General features: G+C 42.1%; 1 protein-coding gene across 9 annotated transcripts in view; it reads right to left on the bottom strand.

Annotated features, from left to right (window-relative positions):
• LOC110978747 (high affinity 3',5'-cyclic-AMP phosphodiesterase 7A-like) overlaps positions 1–16769 on the bottom strand; it is an 89887-nt gene that overhangs the window by 20900 nt on the left and 52218 nt on the right. For 4 of the 9 annotated variants that reach the window (XM_022233988.2, XM_022233993.2, XM_022233994.2 and 1 more), the window contains exon 2: positions 9756–9816. In XM_022233988.2, coding sequence (XP_022089680.2) covers positions 9756–9816 — 61 coding nt within the window. Of the gene's footprint in view, positions 1–4982; positions 6891–9755; positions 9817–16769 lie in introns of those variants that run through there. The other 5 variants (XM_022233991.2, XM_022233990.2, XM_087148360.1 and 2 more) reach the window with 5 other exon arrangements.

Raw genomic sequence — 16769 nt, 5'->3', positions numbered from 1 at the left:
CGGTAAAACTAACATGGGTGCCTGCGTTGCCGTGGAAACCTTCCAAGTGAAAAAAATGTGTGGCGATGGTCGGGCAAAGCGGAGCAAATGAGGCAATTAAAGCAGACACGTTCAATGAAGAATTCTGCCTGGAATTCTAGAGCAATCGGAAGTTGGCGTTATCACGTGCATAAACTGTATGTATGGGAAGCATTCCCTATGGTGAGTGGTGCATCGAGAAAAACACCCTTAGCAGCAAAAACCAGCGGCACACTGAACAGTGTGTGTACGTGTGCTGTGTTCTGTATGCTTGTGAAGCTTGTGAGATTTTCTCATTTGACAAAAAAAAAAGTCTTACTCATGCCTTTTATAATCTTACCTTGTACAGCGCTTCACACGGTACAAGGAATTTAGTGCTTAATAATTCAATGAATGTTAGAATTTACAACTGATCGAGGTACATGTACGTGTATGCCAGGAAAAGCCTGCCTGGATACGAGTAGGACATCAAAGCCTACAAATCAGAAGGACAACGACCACACAGATATTTTTCCCCAAGACAAGTGAGCATAAAGCATCCATTGATTCAAGAAATCCAGTCGTATCGGGGGCATGTTCTGTGCCAGTAAATTCTACCGAAACTCAAACATTCCACCACAGGGGCTTTGGTCCATTTTGTTTACACTTAGATGTAGTTTCGCACTACGCAGTGTACAAGTACATTGTACTAGCACACTGTCTTTACAATGCGTGCACTCTCTTAGAAACGGAACCACGCTGCTGGCATTATGCGGACTGGAAAAGCTTTACCGAGAGGTGCTTCTAAGACGCATGCCGGTGTGTAAATATTGCATTCTGAAGGACCTGAAGTGATGCAGCGTGTTTATTGCGTACAGAGAGATCACAAGATGATCCAACTGACGGACAAAGGGCAACCAAGCCACTGGTTCTATCTTGCTATTCAGTGATGGTCCTCTGCCCCATGAGCTACATGTATAAAATACGGCTTTAACGGGTCACCATGTCTAATCGATTTTGATGTTTGCTCAGTTATTCCTGGCCGGGTTGGCAGGGCTCATTGTTAACAGTTGGGCTTATTTTTCGAAAAGGATAACAACTGTACCATTTGCTCTTCTAATTTGTAACCACTGGCTATGGGCTTTGGAGTGCCCCATGCTGTCAATGTTTGCACAGTGACCCTGCCGATAATCCGCGGCCTGACTCTTCAACTGTTATCCCGCAGGCCCACAATGGCCCACGCTGACCAATTCACGATTTGCCGGTCCACAATCTTACTCAGATGAGAGCGCTTGGCAGCCTTGGCAAGTGAGGGTCGGTGAAACTTGAGCAGAGTCACCAGTTCTGAACCGTGCAGTTCATTTTAATGCAGAATTATTGTCAAGCATTACCGGGTACTCTGTCAATGCCAAAACCGCAAATGACATCTGTCCATGTTAGAAGACCAAAATCAACTGGGCCTTTGAATCTTTAATGACTTTTCAAATAAAATTGAGACAGAAGTACTTGTAAAGTACACAAAAAGCATTTACCAAGTACTTTATAAAAGCTTCTGCCCTGAGAGTTTAAGGTCATACAATATTTTGATTGTCCAAAGCTTTACCTTTTTTTGGTTACGTATTTACCATCCAATAGAGGCTTTGTGCGGTAGCCATCTAGCAGGGCAGTTCTTCTGTTCCACAGGGAAACCTCCTTTGTGCATACCCTGTGGAACAAAAGCACTGACCTGCAAGAAGGCAGCCATGCAAACCCTCTACATGGGGCATTATGGAGCCTTCTGACATACCATCTTAGTGTCTGGCAGTGAACTTTGTACCCACACAGTAAGTTGACTACAACTTGGCTTGTACAAGTACACCTAATTAAGTCATTTGGATGAAACAAGTGCCCTACCATGCAATGAAGAGGAGGAACCACTTTTCAAAATGGAAACGGGCTTCTAGGCTATGCGAAGTCACAAAAAATTCACTTCTGAAAAAAAAAAAACTAGTTCCCTGCTAATCCAAGAACAGAGTTGCAGTTCCAGATTTGGCAATGACTGCAGCGGAAGTGAGATTGGAAGAAAATTCAACATCTGCAAAGTCATCACCACAGGTGATGACTACTGTGCAACACATACATTTGTGTTTGCCCCATAAGGTACCCCTTAAAATACCCATCTACAACTGTAAAAAGTCCACAGGGGCAAACGTAGGACATTCCTACGTTTGAAAAGAGACTGCTTGAAAAATACCAATGAGCAAATTCCTGATGAAAAAATTCTGAAATCAGCAAAAATCCTGACAAATTTGTTTTCTTGTCTGTAATATATTGTATGCATTATTCTGAAAAATGAAATAAATGAAATGAAATGAAAAAGGATCACAATACCATCAGTCCATAATTTGTACATGTGTATACCAGTACATGTATGTGTACATGTGCTGGTTCACGTACACAGACAGGAACAGTACATTGGTATGTACATAAAACATGTTCATTGCCAAATCTGACGTTTCTTTATACATGTCCATGTACATACATGTACACCTGTGCAGGCTTCCAATATAAGAAGTATCCATGTTCCATAAAACCATTCAAGTTGACACAACATTAATGCTTCATTTTTCGCCATTTACATTATACAGGTGTATATTGGAGAAGATCACATGGCAATGATAACATACATGTACATGTACATGTACACCTGTATGTGTAGGGCTGTACAGTGAGCATATTGCTTCATGTCCCAGGTATACATGTAACTTCACCAGTACGTGTACATGCTTTCCTTATCTTTGTTGTCACTCATCAACACGTATTTCCCTCACCCCACAAGAAGGTGTTTTGACGACACATCCACAGAAACATTTGAAATATTTGTTGTTTCCAAATGTTGCCGGCGCAAACGTGCCACGAGTGACATTCTTGTGATGTCAACCAAGCTGGCATGATGCGCCGGCCGCTCCAATGTGGACCACATGTCCGTGCAGAACAACAGAACTTCCACGCAGCATCCAACCAGCCGGGGCGGTGAGGGTTCGTTAAACCAATCCCGGCCGGCAGATCCCCAGCAATTATGCCATATTGGACACGATGCGGACAGCAGGTCCACGCCCCCCCTCCCATCCGACAAAAGGCAAAGCGCTTATCCAAACGAACTCGAGAAGATCGGGCAAGCCGACGTGAGATGTTGGCAAACATTCCCTGGGAATTCTTGGCTGATTTTTTTTTTCATCTGGGCGTGATGCGTTTGGCTAAGGCAAAAAGGACCCTGTTCTGGCCTTTCTATATATACAATCTTCACTCCAGTTGAGGTAGGGGCCCATTATGGTCACATCTCAGGGAATCCAACAGGAATGCCCTCCACGAGATCATTCAAGATGATGATAAATGTATCTTTCCAATGACACTTTTCTTCCCCTTGAAGGTCACCGGTGAAGCATGACCTCATTCTGAATAATGTGTTTAAGGTTGAGGGCAATTCCTCACAAATATGAAAATTTGGTCATGCTGTAATCATAGCTGTTACTAATCTCATTACTGATCGTAATTCAAAAATGAAATAATTTTGGATCTTTCAATTACTAAAAAAACTTTCCCATCTTTACATGCACAAACTGAATATGTGTGATGGTTATTTATTCAAATAAATAGAATAAACATAAATTATGTACATGTACATAACATGTACATGTAATAACTGCCTAACTGAAAAGGTGTTTTTCTCGAAAACGGTGATTTTTCATATGAATCCGTCCATTTGTCAGATATGCGACGACGTGTACATGTACAGTGTACTGTGCATGTACATTAACATGTAGCTTTCATTGTGATCGCCGCAGAAATCTTGGACATACACATGTGGATACAGGCCATGAATTCTGTTCTTCAAAATATGGAAATAGCTGTGAGAACATACATGTACAATATACATGTACACACGGCATGCAGTACAGTCGAACTGTACTGCAGCTGTACACCGGAACAGGTCAAGTCCAGAAAACACCGGCCCCTTATCAATGGCCTATTTAATTACCCAACATTGCTTGCGCACTTTAATAAGTAATTTCTGAACTTTACTTGCGGAACGTAACAACGTTCAAGTTTGCCCAATGATACGGTAACTGTGCTGTAGGTGCAAAGTTTAAATAATTGCATAAATCATCCTGGAATACAATGCATAAAGGCATTGCTTGCACTATTTCTGTTTTAACATTGCCTTGGTAAAATGTGTGCAACCTCAAATGTGACAGTCAGAACTGATGTTGGCTTTAAAAAATAAAAGGCTTAAGAATACAAGTTCAATTAATGTACTGGGCAGTATATGAACGAGACATTTATTTCCACATGTGTATGGTGCATGTTCATGCATCTTGCAACAACAAAACTTTGAATGTAGATTGCAGCACTACTTGACAAGATAACTATAAAAGCAAGAACAAACAAGTGTAGAGAGGTCACTTCTTCAAAGGCAAAGCAGGCTGTGGTGAAGCGAAGTAACTCTGTTTGGAAAAACTATCAATAATTTTATACTCGACAAGAAGTGACAAGTGGTACGGGCTGCTGAAACGTTAAGCTTTTGTTCTGCATAAATTTACATAACAGGAGCCCAAAGCAGTCTACGGGACAGTCAGACAGAAACCAAGGCACCAAAACGGGATAAAACTCAGGCCCCACCCCAGCCCACCCCCACCCCGATAAAACACTGCCACGACAAGTGACAAGCTCGCAGGGAAAGTCAACTCAGGATTGTAAAGTTTCAATTGAAGATGGGAACATGTTCCCATCGTCAAGACAATCCGCTACTCCTATCCACCTTACATCAAGTAGAAATTCCCTCTTCAAGGTTGCTCTGTAAAAGAAGAGTCCTGGTATTCGGTCCCTGAACTTTTGCGGGCGGTGCACATTTCTGGTAACTCCAGGCCATTCAGTGTGCCAAAGCTTTTACCTCAAACATGTATTTTTTACCGAATGACAATTTCTCAGCAAAGAAGAACACTTACCAAACACTGTCATATTCGGCTGTCCAGTTGGAATGCACACACATAAATGTATCATGACGGTAACTGGGAATGCTGAGCACTGGGAATGCCACATGTAGCCCACTCCGCTCTCATCCACTGCCCAGGGAACACTGCCCGGGTGCAATGCCAAAGCAACTCAGGCGGTAGTGGGTGCTTTTTTCCGTTCATCTCCCATTCACTGATGATTTGACCTTTGCGTGTTCTGCATGGGTGACCAAAATTCTGAGAAAAACTCGGCTGGGAAACTGTTCAACATCTACGGGGAGTCCCACAGTGTGAAACTCCCTCAGAAATCAGTGCAACACAAGATCGATAGCAGATACTATGTGCAGTCCCGGGAAAAAAAGTGTGCGCACTGATACATGTATCTCTATGGCAATACTGTTGACATCACATCAGCAACATTTGTCTACTTTGTTGGTACATGTATCATCACAAGGGTAACATCCTGTCCGCTTCTCTTCTGATGCTGGTACAACCCCTTTCTCCACGTTTACAGAAATAGCTGTGTTTCTGTCCAAGCAGCAGTCTGACTTTCTGAGAAGCTGCACCAGAAACAACTTACAGTCACCACCCACACATATGGCAGAGTACACCGCTGCCGAGTGAGTTACTGTCTGCTTCTCCGAACTCTTTGGTTGTGTTGGCCCAAACAGGAACTGCCAAGTTATACAGTCCTTGCTCCCTGACAGTTCAGGTAACGGAACGGTATCCCTCCTTCAAAGAAAAATACACGTCAACTACTGTTTTCCCTGTTTTTCTGAAAGAAAGAAGTTTCCAGTTTATACATGTACACCAGGGAGTACAACAATTGTATCCGACATGGGACACACAACATGGAGCTCATTACTTGGTATGAACTGGTTTTTTTTTTCTGAATAAGATTGTTTACCATTAGTGAAAAGAGTGAAAGTAACTTAGAGGATTAGGCAGAGAATTTCAACACCCCAAAACAATTGTCCTGAAATGTCAGTGAGTGGAACCACAGACTGTGTACGACATCGCAGCAACAAAGCAAGTTGGGGCTGATATATGTACACACATGAATGTTACAGAAACAGTGATCAAAAGAAACCAATTCAATACACACAGCCCGGACAGAAAACCACTGAGACGTAAAGCCGGGTGGCATCAGTTATGAAGGCTACCTCCGTTAGTTGTGATTCAGATGCACGGCTTTGCTCACTGTTGCATCAAGGCATCTGTATTTCCTACTCCAGAATACTGTTTGCAGCTCTTCTATGTACAAATAGATGTACATGCAAATGTAGAATACTCACCACTGTTGCATCTGCTTTTACATGTAGAGCCTTAGGAACTGAAACAGCAGCAAAACTGACCCACCTTTTGGCAAACACACTGGGCTGAGAGCATCTTTCCAAAATACGAACCTGACAAAAGCCAGAGAGTTGCATGCATGGTCCAAAGCTGCCTTTTGTGTTAATAAAAAAAACCCTCCAGTTGTTGCACCCGATAGATCAATGGCTCTTGTTCTTGATTACGTCAGTGGTGTTATCCAATCCCAGCAGCTATTGTGGCTGTTGTGCGTGTGGGCCTTTTGTCAGCTGTAACGAGAATCCAGGGTACACTGTAACTGACTGCTGGCTGGACAGAAGCCAATGCCTTCAACTGGTGTGGTGTTAGAAATCCCTCTCAAAAACCTCCCCCAACAGACAATTACCACAAAAAACCAGAACCGTCGGAGAAGCTGTCGACGTGGTGGAAGTTGTACAGGTTCGCTGGAAATGTTGCAAACACGTCACCCCCGAGGATGTTGTTGCGATCACCTGATATGCCGTCTCTTTATCAAGTTTTACTTGTCACGGTGTACACGTTGACTTCAGACTGGCCTATTGTCGTCAGTAAGCGTGTACCGTACAAATCTGGCTAAAAGACAATCCACCTGTAGTGAACTTGAACCTTTGCCCGATCCAGCTCTGGTTGAGTCAATACATGGACATGGGTTTCGGGGGGGGGTAGGGGAAGGAGAGGGAATCCACATACAAGCAGATTGCGCACAGCTGGTTGACAAAAGTACAGCTTACAGACTTTCCGAGTGATGACGCCATCTGCCACTTCCCACTGAACACGTGGGCCGGATGGACACACGGCACGGGCGTACATTCGTATCGATCGGACCGGTTGTTTCCTCTAACCCACATGCCAAGTACCGGTATGAATGCTCACGTGTACACATTTTGGCCAAGCTTCAAGCGTGATTTGCTTAACATGTTCGTCAAGCTGACGAGACAAGAAACCTGATCTGTGCCATTTTTCAATGTGCATTCAGCGAGACATGAATTGTACTCAGCAAAAGCCAACTCCTCCGTTAGTTTAGTCGAGTGAAAGAGACAACAATTTTGTCCAAAATGCATCACGGGAAAGACGGGCATCATGGGAAAAAAAGGCTGTCACACCACATGAAATGAAACACACTGCAAATTTTTTTTCACACACAAAAAAATACTGGAAGGTACATTGTACAAGTACATACATGTACATGTATGTACTGGTTATGCACATTTATCATACAAGTACATGTGCTACATGTACATTTGTAGTTGACTTTTTCTCTGCTAATAACCATTTTCTTATCTCTACAAGACTATCAAATGTACATGTACATGTACATGAACAGGTGCGTGTTCTTCTACATGTACATGTACTACCGTACGCACTTGTACATATATGTACATGTACATGTATTTAACCCAAGACGTATTACTGGTACAGAATGAAACAATGTCCAGTCAACCCAAATACACCTTGCATACCTGTCCGGAACCATCCACTTTCAGTGTACAGGTGCATGTCCATTCAGACACCTGTGTCTCGTGCCAGATCCTCTAAATACAGAAGGGTGCTGTTCCCCTTCCCTCAGTTATGAGAGAGTAAAAAACAAATCAGCATATTACTGTACATGGACTTGATAAATTTGCTGTCTCAAACCTCTGGTATCCTTTGGACAACGCGGTCATCATTTTTCACAGAAATCCCCAATGTGACAGCTACCAGTAAATAATTTTATTGCAACATGAGGGTTTCTTTTGTAAAACATGCACGTGCTATGAACCTTTTCCTTCATCAACCACATCTCCATGGCAACCCATTAAAACAACCAAATTAAAAAGCTTCCAATCAAAAACTGACACTTGCACTGTAACCAACACCAGCAGTTGACGTCATTATAATGTCACTGGTTTATGGCTGCAATGTGTCTCAGGACACCGAAACTAGATTTTCATAGACTGCATGGTTTGAGATGAGACAGGTAGACACAGATGTAACGGTACATGTAGCTACACGTACAAAGCTAAATAAACCCTCCTCCTGTTGCATGGATCTTAATACAAGTAGATTTGACACTTCATAAATTCCACAATCAATATGAAAACCACATGTACATGTAAATGTGCGTCATGCGTCATGCCTCAAACAGGGAATTTTCCTTGAGCTACAAAAGTACATGTAATTCGTATAGTACCCGGTATTTGATGACTATTGTATCCCGTTACACCTGAATGGTGTAATTTGATAAACATATCACTAAAATTGATTTCAAACTTTTTCTAGTTTTTTGGGCAGGTACAAGTAATTTGCATTAATCCATCACTCTTGGAAATTACAGAATTTGTTTTGAACTTACAAATCCGACGTGCCAGGGACAGGAAAAAAACTGGGCCCCTAATTTTTGGAATTACCCATATCCTATTTTATCTGTAGTGGCGGTACCTGTACATGGAAGTTATAAGACCTAATCGCTATTGCTATTTCTTCAATGAAGATGTCCCTCTATCACAGAGGTTTCTTTTTAGAATTTGGACTTTACAAGAATCAGATAAAGCTTCCAGTATGTGTTGCCATGGTAACCTTTGTAGCCTTCCCTTTTGGGTGTAACACTACGAACATCTAACAAAAGAAACACAGTGCACTAACAATGAGTATCGACGAGAATTTAATATCAAATCAGTGCTCAAGAATTTAATATCAAATCAGAGCTCAAGAATTTAATATCAAATCAGAGCTGAAGAATTTCAAATCAAATCAGTGCTCAAGAATTTAATATCAAATCAGTGCTCAAGAATTTAATATCAAATCAGAGCTCAAGAATTTAATATCAAATCAGTGCTCAAGAATTTAACATCAAATCAGTGCTCAAGAATTTAATATCAAATCAGTGTCCAAGAATTTAATATCAAATCAGAGCTCAAGAATTTAATATCAAATCAGAGCTCAAGAATTTCATATCAAATCAGTGCTCAAGAATTTAACATCAAATCAGTGCTCAAGAATTTAATATCAAATCAGTGCTCAAGAATTTAACATCAAATAAGTGCTCAAGAATTTAATATCAAATCAGTGCTTAAGAATTTAATATCAAATATTTCAGAGCACTGATTTGACTGATTTGGTATTAAATTCTTGTCGATCAGTGCTCTGAAATATATTTCAGAGCACTGGGGGAGGGGGGAGGAGGACAAATGTTTCACAATTTTAGAAATGAATCGTCATTTTCCTGGATGGAAATGTGTGAAAATTGTTCCCCTTTTGAGGTTAACTTTCAATTGGAATGTACTGTACCATGGACCTCGATTTGGGTTTGGTTTGAACCCACATTGCCATGTGAGTCCAGCAATGTACGGTAAGTAATACACCACAGCACTTTCCAAACTTTTTTTTTCTAAGTTATACAAACAGAACTCTACCTCAGAATTGGAAATTTACATTTTAAACTGTACAAAATGTTCTTACCGAGCATGCGAACGTAAATGGCCGCTTTGTCCGTCCGATCAAACGATATGCCTCCCCTCCTCTGAAACAAAACGAAAAAATCAGAATCGAAAACTGAAATTAATCATTTAAAAAATTCAAAATTGAACCATGAGAAGTTAGTCAACACATTTCAACATATATACGGTATGTACATGATCAGTACTGTGCAGGGAACCAATGGTATTGTTCTTTCCAATTAAACTTTCAGCAGACATCTATCAAGCCCATTTAAAATAAAATGTGCCAGGGTTTCACCTTCCTCAATCCTGCCGCAGATCCTTCAAAACCAGAATGGACTTTGAACTTTGACCGTTGAACGTTTGGGTTAATTTCTTAATGGGAAAAATCCTGTACATTTCATGCACCGGCACATCCAAAAGACAACAGAGGGCATGTACACAATTCTCTACATATATTGGTAAAAAAAGGGTGCAGTAATACATGTGTACATGTTTGTATACACGTGCCTCACAGAATGGCTTCCTGTGACAAAACAAGTTCTTTTGGGAGAGTCAAGTACATCGTAATTTCCACAAAGCACAAAAAATATTCATCAGAGGGCCTGGAGGACTTGAGGATCACTGATCCATACATGTACATATCAACGTGTACATGTACATCCATGCACTTTGAAATCGGCTCCATTTCTGAAGCAGACACTACAGGCCATAGCACACTTCTATTCCCCATCTACATGTACCACATACGGTACCTGTACAATGCCGGTAACCCTCATTGATTAATCAATTCCATCCCCGATTGTACTCAACTGGGACTTGAGTATGTCTCAGGGACTTTGGCTTCATTAAAGCCTGCTACATGTATGAAGTCAACAATCTCTGTCGGGCTTGACTGTGAAGCGAAGATGAACGCCGCTCAAGTATCATGAAGGAGAGATTTATGCAAGAAGCAACGCTGACCCCCTGCATACCGTATATCGGAACAATTACCAAACTGCTTTCGCCAATTTGAATACTGATTGGCACTGCATGTTATGCAAATAATGTGCCTGTTTTGTACACACTGATTGGGAAGGACACCTGCCAAGGACTCTGGGATATCTTAAGGAAGAACTCAGCACACTGCACAACCCTGGAATCCTGATCCTACCGAGAATTTGTGTCACACTGAGATACATGTACATACATGTACATTGTCCAGTGTCATGTACATGTACAGTGAACATGTGCCATTACAAATGCTCACCTGTGTTGACAGTGATTTACACTACACATGTACAGTGTATGTATAATGTCACACTTCACTAGATTACTGAAAATGGGTCACTTGGGAGACATTCCCATAGGAACGTGCACAAAATTTTTCAAACTTTACTGTCCCATAATTCAATATTCCCTAATCCCACCTTAACCAAACTTTGCATGTTTTCCTTTCAGACCCTAATCTATCATCTCTCAAAATGTGGACCATCAAAATTTTCCTCCTTTTGGTAGTTGAAGCATTAGGAGACCGATGTCTCCCGAATGTTGAAAAATTTACCACAAAATGTCTCCCAAGTGACCTACAGTATTTGGAAATATACACGTACTGGTACAATGTAGCTTGGTAACCCACCAAGTTTTGCTCTTCTCCTAAAGTGGCCACCCAGTTTTCAAAATCTGGTGGCTACAGTAAGTTTAGCAGTTACAACAATGTACATGTATGGTGCTACATTGTACATATAGTGCAGTACAGTGTACATGTACACTGTATTTTTACATGTATGTGGTTACATCAAAGAATATTCATTTCACAAAGGCAAAGCAATATCTTCATGATGCATGTAAAGCTGTCCACAAATGACAGAAAATGCTTTAAATCTATTCAAAAACATAACAAAACCAACATGTTCATGTGCCGCTAAGATGCTCAATCACCTAGGAGACATTAACTCAAAACAAGTGAGAGAGTCCTTGGGTTATAAACATGTACCTGTATAGACACGTACATCCCACACTACATCCATGCCTGTATTCGTATCAGTCTCCATCAAATTTGAAATTTAAAATGGGGTGAAAACTGAGATACAAGGCATTAGCAGGATTAGAGACACTGGACAGCGGAAATTGGGAGGGGATCGGGGAACACCAGAAGACATACATGTACCAAGCACAAGGAGACCCATGCTCATGTGGGCCGACTCAACGTGGCATGAATTCTCTAGCAAGTGGCGGGTGTATCAGTCCTGTGGTCGGGTCTGGGCACAGAGCACAAGATAAAGAGCCTACACCTGAATGACTGAACCCCTTGCAAGTTCCACGGGGATGGAGTTGACAAATCGGGAAAAAAGAAACTCATGGACCACAACCCTGATTGGAAATGGTGGCTGATTGTAACACTTTGCAGTCAAGGTCCAGTTGAGACCTTTACTGAGTTTAATCTAGGTCAAGTACTAGAGTTCATGATCGGGTACTGTTCATGGGTAGTATGCAGGACAGCCTTTGTGCATGTACCATTTTGTACCTTAACATGTAACATCATCAGTACATTCAGATCACACATGTATGCAAGTGATAGTTCAATCCTTCAAGCTCGCTCTAAATGCAAATCACTATGGCAACATGGCCCACAGAGAAGCTATAATGTAGGGCTGATGTTTCTATGAGGCCAGCTTATGGGGCCCATGTGCTCATGTATCATATCCTTGTGCATTCCTATCACATCGGACAGAGCTGCACCTCTGTGGAGCCTCTTCTAAATGAAGGCGAAAGCAGCTAAGCCAGCACCAGCAGTTTGAGATTTCAAACCGCGGCTTCTGTGGTTGCAATTTATGCGCCGCAGGTCCCCAAGAATCAATGTGGAGCAACAACGACGGGGTAACTGGCCAGACGGAAAAGCCAAGGTTTCATGACCTGCATATCAAGCCACCGTTTTCAGGGCGATTCGCTTGTGATCCGAATGAAAGCCAACACTGCGCTGTGGGGAAAAGCGCAGACCTAGAATTGAAAAAAAAAGAGGCTACAATTTCAAGGCAGGACCAGACAAGACAAAACATGATGAGACGGACAGAGCACAGGATAAGACGAAACAGGTACAAGCAACTGCAATGAACTAACAAAGTGCTGGCACTAACATGCCTACTCGCAAGCTGGCGCCACTAAAAATGGACTCATCACAATGCCCACTGTCTGCCCCGAGCTGAATTGCACCCCCAATTGGCAAAAAAGAGACAGCTGGTTACAAGCGAGTTCTTGCACGTGTTCTGCGTGTTCCGCAAAGACCATACATGCACATGCGGGAGTAAATTAGTTATGCGTACTCAGCCTGCTCCGCATCAAACGCGCATGTACTTGCACACCTCATGGCGCGTCTATGCAGTGAGTACCCCAAAAAGCACGCCCTCTTTTGTTTCGCTGTTCACTCCTGTACATATACCGTATAACCTGCAAGGTACAGTACATGTACAGTAAATGTTTCAACAAATGTCTGATGCTCTCTCAAAACCCTCCTATGCACGGATGCACATTCCATACCAAATTTCTGATCGAGCAAAACCACTCCAAAGGTAAGTGATGCATAAAGAATTACAACAAGTGGAAGGAATCGTTGATGGTCCATGACTGTTACAAGCACGGCATATTATGGAGCTTGACTTGCGAACATCCAAACGGACAGTAATAATCTGCCTGTGAAGTCATACAGCAAGGTCTTGCTGACTTGCTCTATCACTTAACTGAGCACAAGCAAAACAATCTTTCTTCACGTGCCAGTGAAGTGATTACATCATTTGAGCTCAAAGATTTACGTTGGCATAGTAACCGGATGATGCTTCCAAACATGGCAACCACCACTACCTGCTGGTCCTCTTCTGTGAGTCCATGTTCATAAAAGAAGCAACAAGCATGATGGAGAACTTTGGCAGTGATTCTAAAATTCTAAACTTCCAAGGCTTAATTCAGTTAATTAACCCATCAATTTTGCCCAGTTTACCAGGAACTCGTTCACTGTACAAGTAAATGGACGATCCAGTTATTATGCATGAAACATGATCCATTGCTACCGAATGCGCAGTGACATAGGTCAGTATTACACTATAACACTTTGCCCGCAAGAGCTGTGACTGTCCCCCCAAAAAAACCAAAAACACACGTGTACATGGTCAGTCTGGGCCTCCACTTCTGCGACTGGATATAGAGGTTATTGATGACTAACAGACCTTGCTACATGTACAGAGGAAAACTGTAATTGCCTCTCTCTGGCACTTGACAGGATTACATCTGTCACACCAGGTTGTCAGTGAGTAGAGGGGCAAACCGCTGATGACAGTAATGGCACCATTCCTTCAGATTGTTTATGATGTTCTTATCAAACCCACTTGCAGAGGCTGGTCCACTGAGACTTCAAGACAGCCCATTACTTGGGCGGTCTGCTCAGAGGCAATTACATGTAGTCTTGTTTCCAGCTGTTTATTGGGTTTTCAATCTAAAACAACTTCAATGACAATGCCACACTGGGGAATGTCCATGATTTTGTTTGGCAAAGCACTCGTCAACAGCAAAATGACTGATCATCAACGGTGTAAGGGGAAAGGGGGGTTAATTCCAAGGCAATGGAAATCAAACTGGTGATTTGGTCCTCCTCCTGTTATTTTGGGAATCTCCCGGCAAAATTCAGGAATTATCACTCACTGCTTCTTGACTGCTTCTAAACTGCTGCATTTTAACAACGAAAACCATTCGACTCACAATCGTGCTGAAAATGCATATTTTATCGTGTACACTTTACTTTCAACCGATAAACTGTTGATTCAATCATACACACAGACTTCAGCTCAAATTGTCCGTACTCCTTACACTGCCGCATTGGCGTGTTTATTCAGTGCAAGAGCTGTTCAACAAAGGCCAGTCCAAGTGACTTTTTTTTTTCTTTTTTCAACACGGGCAGAGACAGAGTCAATATTTTTTCTGGAAACAGCTAGAAGTTTGTCCAGAAGGTGCTTCACCTTGAGCGAACTTGACAAAGTCTGACAGCTTTTTATTACTGGTAACATTTTTTGGCATCCCCCATTCAGCCATTGGGCGCTAAAGAGCTTCTGAAGTTGTGTAGCACACATCAAAATTAAGTCTCATAAACGCGCTCCACATTTTAAACGCACATACCGGTACATAGGCCTACAGATGTAAATGTACATGTACATGCAATCAAAATGCATAATGCATGACTGAGAGCACAACATGTTCTGTATGATATTTCTCATTGTGAAAGCAGTGTAGCAATCTTGACTGATAATGTCCTGGTACCAGTGGTGTAGCCAGGGGGAGGGGGGGGCACGTGCCTTCCCACAAATTCCCAGTGCCTCCCACTGAGAAAAACAAATGAATGGATACTGAATGTGAACAAGTCTAACAAAAGCTCGCCTCCAAAGATCCCCACCACTGAAAGCTGGTGCCTCCCATAAGATGCTGGTGACCCTTTGCCCCTCCAGTAAAATCCTACCTAAGCCACTGTCTGGTACATGTACATGTACTGTACACTGCTGTGCTCTTTCAGTACATAATGCTGACGTCTCAATCTTACGAAAGAGATTCTGTGCATGTTACAAAACAGAAGGAACAGTCACAGAACGCAACAAATATCCAGCTTAAAAGAGAGTTCACAGTTCAAGAAAATGAGTCCTTGTACCGAGTGTTTTTTTTTCCTTTACACAGGAACCATCCTACAGCGTACCGTGTACATGTATTAAACGTACTCTCAGAAATATTGGGAATCAACTGAAACAGGAATTTATATCGGTTTGAACAAAAACCATGTGAAAAAATAATTACATGACAGCCTTACAGGCACAGATGAATACCGTAAGTCTGTATCTTTATGTGCTCCCTCAGCGTGGTTTATAATCACCTGTTCAATGCATTAATTCATGCCGTTGAACTTACTTGTCTCAAAACTGAATGTTGACAGCCAAGAGAAGGTGGCCGACAAACTCGGCCGAACCCTTCCAAATCTTCTCCAGGCAACGCGCCGAAATCGACATTAGTTATCCAGCGTATTCCAGCAAACGTGCAGAGAATCCTGGCTGCTTGGGCCAGGAACGTCTGCATGCACAGTCTGCAGCTCAGATCGGCAAACTCCAACCAAATTTGTCTGTTTGCCTTCTAGACCTATTTTAAGGATGTTAACGACATGCCCACAAGAGCAAGATCTAAGTGTTCATGTGAATGTACATGGACTAGTATCTGTGTATGTACAATGCACCTTGTTGGCAATGCACTAGACTCTTTCACCAGCCAAATACAAAATCTCTGGAACGAAACAGACAGCAAACAGCACCAAAAAATACCTCCCCAGTTTTGTTGGCATTACGTCTCTGGACTGAAACTGAATACAGGTGCGCAAATTTGCTGAACCAGACGCAGATTGCCGAGGGCCGCATGAGGCCCTGGAGGGATGAGCAAATAACAAAGGGGCAAGCCGAGGTCGCGACATCTCTGAACAACAAGTCCGAATAAACTACAGACAAAATGAAAGAATAGAAATTTAGACAGCCGGTCGATTATCCCGGTGCATGAAATAATGCATACTCAGAAAGTTAATCTGTACAGATTATCATGAAATTAAACAATTAAAAAAAAAAAGGTGAAATACAGCCAAGACTGGAGGGGAACCATTGTATGTATGCACTTGTAGTAGCCAAGTTATTGTTTGCGCGCCCTCATTGGACAAACTTGTTAAATGCAAGGTCAAAGGTTGTTCACCAATTTTTCTTCCGAAGCCTCATGCATGTCATGTTTATCGCTCTGTTTTGTGTGGAAACTTTGCATTAAAAAGTCAGTTTATCCTCGGGATATTAAACCGGCTTGCAGCTTAAATACAGCCTATCATGTTGTTACTAAACAGTACTGTCTTTTCTTAACCCTAACCGCCAAGCATATTGTTTGGCTTACACGACACAGTACTACAAAATACTAAGTAATAGTCTGAGCCTGAAGGACCTAACGCTACAGATTACTACTTCTGGCTAGGTTACTTCCATTGTTACTTGTACAGAGAACA

This window comes from Acanthaster planci, linkage group LG18, assembly GCF_054643075.1.
Source record: "Acanthaster planci isolate LZ-2023a linkage group LG18, COTS_SCS, whole genome shotgun sequence".
Lineage (NCBI taxonomy): Eukaryota > Metazoa > Echinodermata > Asteroidea > Valvatida > Acanthasteridae > Acanthaster > Acanthaster planci.
Note: the sequence above shows the minus strand (reverse complement) of the source record. Positions and strands in the feature narration are given on the sequence as shown.